The sequence below is a fragment of the Perca flavescens genome, chromosome 7 (assembly GCF_004354835.1).
Source record: "Perca flavescens isolate YP-PL-M2 chromosome 7, PFLA_1.0, whole genome shotgun sequence".
NCBI classification, from domain to species: domain Eukaryota; kingdom Metazoa; phylum Chordata; class Actinopteri; order Perciformes; family Percidae; genus Perca; species Perca flavescens.
Window position 1 is genome coordinate 14,986,925 of NC_041337.1, and position 5,980 is coordinate 14,992,904.

Sequence of the window (5,980 nt, forward strand, 5' to 3'; positions counted from 1 at the left end):
CCTCATCAAGGACTCCAACATGTTTACGTTTTAGGTGCTGACTCATCACCGTGGTGCGCCCCTGCCATGCCGTGTCGCTTTTGCTTATCTTGCAATTAACACGTTTTTGATTGATTTAGTGTGAAATGCTCCCACACCTTGGATGACTTAGGTCGTACTGATTTCTCTGCCTCCGCCGAGTGTTTCAGAACAACGTTACGGGTCTCTCCGGTCTCTCTCCGTATTTCTGCTCTTTTTTCTTTTCTTTCGCTCCGCGCTGCTCCGCTCTGCGCTCAACTCAATTTTTTTTTTATCTCCGCGACTAGGTTGCCTAATAGTTGCGCGACACAACGAATCGATAATTAAATTCGTTCGCCAACTTTTTTAGTAATCAAATTGTATTGATGTTATCGATTCGTTGTTGCAGCCCTAGTGTTTATTAAAGACACTAAGGTTTTTTCTTCTGGCTAGAGTTTTGTTTTGCATTAGAAGGACACCTGTCTGGCACAGGCAAAGAACTCCTGGCGAAACTTGGACTGGGTGCATACATACAGGTACATGTTAGCAGCCGCATTGCTCAGGCTCAGCATGGTGCCAGTGTCTGCTGCTATATTTATCTGGAGGTTATAATTATTACGATCCAAACTGTACATGTGAGTTGTGCGCAGGATGATCTGAGTTATAGCACGGGTGACAGACAACAGCACGAAACTCATGGACACAGTCACCAGAAGCACTACAGATTTTCTCGTCCTGGAGCGCAGCAGGGGCATGACTTTGTTGACCCTGGAAGTTAAATCAGCTGTGATATGAACCCGATTGCTGAGCGAGATTAGGCGCAGCGTCAACCCGTTAAGTGTGAGGATGATGATGAAGGGTAATATGTAGGCTTGCAGGGTTTGAAGCCAAACCAGGGCGTGAATGAACTGAGTTGGGGCCTCCGGTTTGTAAATACATCTGGTCTGGTTGTTCGCATAGACTGAGGAATTAGACCAGTAGTAAGGAATGGCAAAAACATGACTGAAAAAGAAAACGGCCGTTGTAGTCCATGCTGCACATCTCAAAGTGCAGATTTTAGTTTTCATTTTCCACATGTGGATAGCAACAAATCGTTCCACTGTAAACACAACCACCAGCCACGTCGAGGTGTTGTACGCTCCGTAGTTAAAAATGTCCCTCAGGCTGCACCATGGCTCGTAACTCCAAAACGGTTCCTGCTGGTGGTACTTAACAGAAAGCTCAAGAACCACAATGAAGATCAAAACGAGATTGTCAGCCACAGAAATGGCCATCAGGTAGAAGGTGCTGGACCTGGAGAGCTTGCATTTCCTCCTCCAGATGATCATAAAGGTGATGATATTGGCTGAGGAAAAGATTTGTGTATATAAAGGCATCTCTTTACTATCACCACTAAATTAAATTAAAAGCATCATAAAACAGTAATGCATTTTGGTATGATATCAGCCAACATAGCTCTAACTCTGTCATTGATGTACTTACAGGGGATACCCACAGCGGCTAGAGCAGGGTAGAAAACCTCTTGAAGTGTCACCATCCAATGTGTCTTTTGAGGGCTCATATCCTCTCGTGCCACAGGTGGCACCACGACAAAAGCGACATTATAAGCTTCTTAGCTCAGTATGCATATATTGCCCAGCACAAGATGGTCACTCCCACCTCATCTCGACATACAAACCATGACAGTGTGTCAACAACCTGGTGATATGTGTTGAGTGTTAATGAGTAAAGGGGATTTTTGACAGCGTGACAACAGCTAAAGAAAAAGCAGGAATCCTCATTTGATAAAATTGTGTTTTTATATGTCTATGGAGTCATCAAATTCAAATTAAATTGTTTGTTCACTTGGGGTCGGCGGACAAAAGTCATCACCTCTTAAGTTGATCTGGTGAACTTGTTAGCATACAGTTGCTTGTTTACACATTCAGCAGATGCAGAGCAACATCATCATTTATTTAGAGTTGTGTTTCTGGCCACCAGCTGAATGTAATTCCAACATTAACTCTCTTTAGCTCTGTTTTTGGTCTGTATACTTTTGAGGGAAACATCTGGTTCTTGAGCTGCTGAATACTCCTCAATGTTCACCAGCTTGTTGCTAACTGTGTCTGCCATTTGGTGCTGAGCAGGTCAGATGGATCGATGGACGGATATAGTACTTTATTAATCCCAGCAGGCATATTTTGTTATTTTGCTTTGATACGACTCCATATATGAAATAAAAAAAGTATGCACACATTGATCTAATCTTTGATGTAAATTTAATAATTAGAAAACTGGGTCATTTTAACTTAATAAGATGGCTTGATTAAATGAAAGGGAATGCAGACTTGCCAGCTCCTGAAATTCAAATCAAACATGCCAAGTCCTAAAATCTAAATCAGGAAAGAGCTCCAAGAATATTATACATAATAAAGCTGGCAGTCGTGCACATCCTCTCCAGTGCTCGAATTGCGTTTCCAAAAAAGGGTCCCCCACCTAGACATTGCCCCAAAATACAAAAAACACAGTTTCTGTCTTTGAGCCTGGACAACAGAAAGGGCTTAGTCCAAGCATGATGTATTAATATTAAATGACTGGTGTGAAGCTTTTTTTGGTTTGGAGGTAGTTCATTCATGGCAGAAAAACCTGGGTCTCTCTGTATAAATTACCAGATAAAACTGCTTTGCTGTGACAAGTCCTCTAAGGCTCTTTCCAGTTGGATTGCCACTTGGCTTCCAGGGTTTAAAGTCTTCAACACTTTTTTGAATGATTATTCCAGGCTGCTCACCAGACCATGCACTCATTCTCTCAATACAGCACATTGCATGATTTGGGCCAATAGAGTGTGTCCAGAGGAGTAGATGAGATCTTAGTGAGTTACAACTCAATAAGCTATGGCTTCTTCGCAGTTTACTTAAGCTGCTCTCACACCGCCTTGCTGAAACTGCCCTGACAACCATCTACCTCCAAGAGCGTTGCTCACCAAAGCAAAGTGTTTTTAAATCGGCAGAAGTTCAGCACGGTGAACTCTCAGAGCAAAATCTGTGCACGTTTACGTGGGCAGCAACTGCTTCAAACCGCTACCGCCATGATCGAAACCGCCTTCCTCTGCCGTCTCCCCTCATTGAAATGATGGAGGCAAAGTTATCAGTTGGCATTGAGAATGTCCCTTTAAGGCCAAGGGGAATGCTATTGGTCAAGTAGTTCCTTTCACACCCTCTTCAGCTTTTTCTACGTACTGTAAGTAAGAACCCTTCCATTCATATAATATGCAAAATGTTAACGCACCTCTAATATTAACACTGTCTTTCTTCGCTATAACAGTCGCTACCATCTTTTGAAAATGGTAGTTGGTAGTTGAGACGGACAGGAAATGAGGGGAGAGAGAGGGGTAAGGCATCCCACAAAGAACCCTCGCTAGAATTAAAATGGGGACGTTGCGGTTAAATGGCATGCGGCTTAACCATTCTGCCCCCCTTACAGTCATCCCCATGCATGCAAGCATGCAAACAGGAAAATTGTTTGTGGTCTGTGTTTATCCCAAACCAAAATGGCTCTAACCTGTCTTATCCAATTTGCTAAAACTCTGTATATGGGCCAACAGTCAGCCAATGAGCTGTACATTTGAATATTATTCACATTATTAAGTCTGACAGTATAAATGTCTTGGCCAATTGATGTAACCTAATTACAGGGCTGCCTACTTTTTAGTCAGATGTCCCTTTATCAAAACGTTGATATTTAAATGTCTGAGGATCTTATTTATATCAGCTCTGCAATAACAGTTGACATTTGGGGAAAAAACACCAGTCAGTGAAGGGGTGTTTTTTTTTTTCTCCTGTCAGTGAACATCATGTTCTCTGAAACCATCTGTTTGTCTGGTGCTGGAAAACCTTTCCAAACCTCTTACACTGTTGACTTTAGAAGTAGCCAGACTAAGCAGTCACGAGCAGAACAATACATATATTTGACATGAACTGGTTACAGGCTGTTACAGTTCAGTGCATTATGCACCGGCATGCACGCTATGCACACTCTTTTGAGGAAGAGGAACTCTCTCCTCAGGCTCACAATCAAGACACTCTCTCTCTCCAGATGCCCCATCTGCTTTGATGCTGAAGAGGCTCATTGGCCATTCTCCATGAGATAAAAAAAATGATGTGTCTTATGGCTAATGAACTAAATGTGCAGGAAATCTAAATGCTATGTGTCTAATCTAAAATCAAGACATACAAAAGCACTTTAGTTTTTGTTTTCAACATGTCCAATCCATATGATGATTAATACAGTGCTAAATTACAAACAACTTGGAATGTTTGAACTATCACATGTTTTGATTTCAGGTCAGTCCACTTAATCAAATGGATGTCAGTATTATTACTTGCGGGGTAACTAGACTTTTTCTCAAAATACAGTTTTTTCAAAGCACCCTCAGAGCTGTTTCTGGTTAAACAGAAAGAGGTCTCAAAGAGGTTTTAAAAAGGTCTATATCTGTAGGGATCCTTTCCATAATTTTGTCAGACACTTAGAATAATAATCTGAGCTTTGTAGTGGCAAAAGCAGCACTTTCAGTGGACCAAACTCACGCTGAACATTGCAGCCCGGTCTGTGGCTGCCGGTTACAGCGTTCACGGACCAATTTCAAAGATTGTGGTTTCTATCAGTCACTTATACACAAAAACATAGGAAAATAGGATCCAGGTTGAAAAAAACTCTTTACCCTTTAATTATTATGTTGTGAACTTTTACTATAGCTCGCTTTCTACTAACATATTCATCTAATGACTTGCTGTATTACATTGGAAGTCACAAAACGCAGGGTTTTCTTCCAGCACCTTTTTTTACAGCCTACTTGATACTTATATGTGCAATCCATACTGTTCAATACAGTGACCCCTGGCTTTATTGAACCCCCTCTCGGGCAAATATTGTAGAATCCTGTTGGCAAAGATCAAACTGAGGTCATTCAGGGGACAAAACCATACAAACATAAAGGCTAAAGCTAAAGACATTTGAAATCAGAGGATCGCTGGCCCATGTGGTATCACATCTATTCAGTGGAATAGATGGTATAAATGCTCATACTAAAGTGCAGCTGGAAGATTCAGTGGCAGGATGAGTCACACCGAGTTTGTCTGTGTTGCAGTTTTTGAACTATTGCAAGAAATTTGCCCAATGTTTGTCTTTCTCACATGCAAACACATTGACCCATTATCTCTTATTGTTTTGCATTATTCATGAACTGTGGTTATTTTTTTAATTTAAAGTAATTCTGGTTAGACAAAAAGCTGTCTTCATTTATTAACATTCAATTTTATTTAAGACTCTCACGGACAGGGAATGTGTGATGTGTGTCATTCCCAGAGAGAGGGAGCATGTTCAGGGGTTGTGCTCAATTTGGTAGTACAATTAGTATGTCATAAAAGTGTCAACATGTTATTGTTGGTAATTTGTACAGTACACTACTTTCTTAGCAGACAGACACAGTTAGATTCAGTTATGGTGAGCATAGCGGAGCATTTAGCAGCTAAAAGACAGATATGTTTCTCAGAAGTTAGTGGAGACCAAATTCAGAGCCACACAAATTCCAAATAAATTTTGCTCTGTCTTTTCGATGTGTAAAAACAGGCAACTGTCCGCTAACAAGTTCACTATATCAACTTTAATGGTTGTAATATCAGTCCCTCCAGGATTTCCTAGCCTTTTTTTTTAGATTGTTGCGGCCCAAAATGCCTGATTTTGCAGCAGCTTTTGTAAAAAATTGTGTTAAAAGTTGCGAAGTCTATTGTATTTTTGTTGCAATGAAGTTGCGAGATACAGTGAAAGTTGCAAAAAAAAGTTGAGGTTTTTAGTGTGTGTAGTTCTTTAAAAATAAAAAGAAAACTTGTTTTGCGGAGAATTAAATTACTCTTTGCTGAGTTTTTCTAGTAACCTTACCAAAAAGCCTCAGGATTCTGCAAATGTTGGTATAATATGAAAATGGCTGGTGGATTTAAGACAAAAA

General features: G+C 40.7%; 1 protein-coding gene across 1 annotated transcript; it reads right to left on the minus strand.

Moving 5' to 3' along the window:
* Positions 1 to 464: 464 nt before the first annotated feature.
* LOC114558510 (probable G-protein coupled receptor 139) lies at positions 465 to 1,558 on the minus strand. The gene is made up of 2 exons (XM_028582570.1): positions 1,480 to 1,558; positions 465 to 1,342 (listed from the first exon to the last, which is right to left on the minus strand). The coding sequence occupies exons 1-2, from the start codon at positions 1,556 to 1,558 to the stop codon at positions 465 to 467; spliced, it is 957 nt and encodes a 318-aa protein (XP_028438371.1).
* Between the last annotated feature and the right edge of the window lie 4,422 nt (positions 1,559 to 5,980).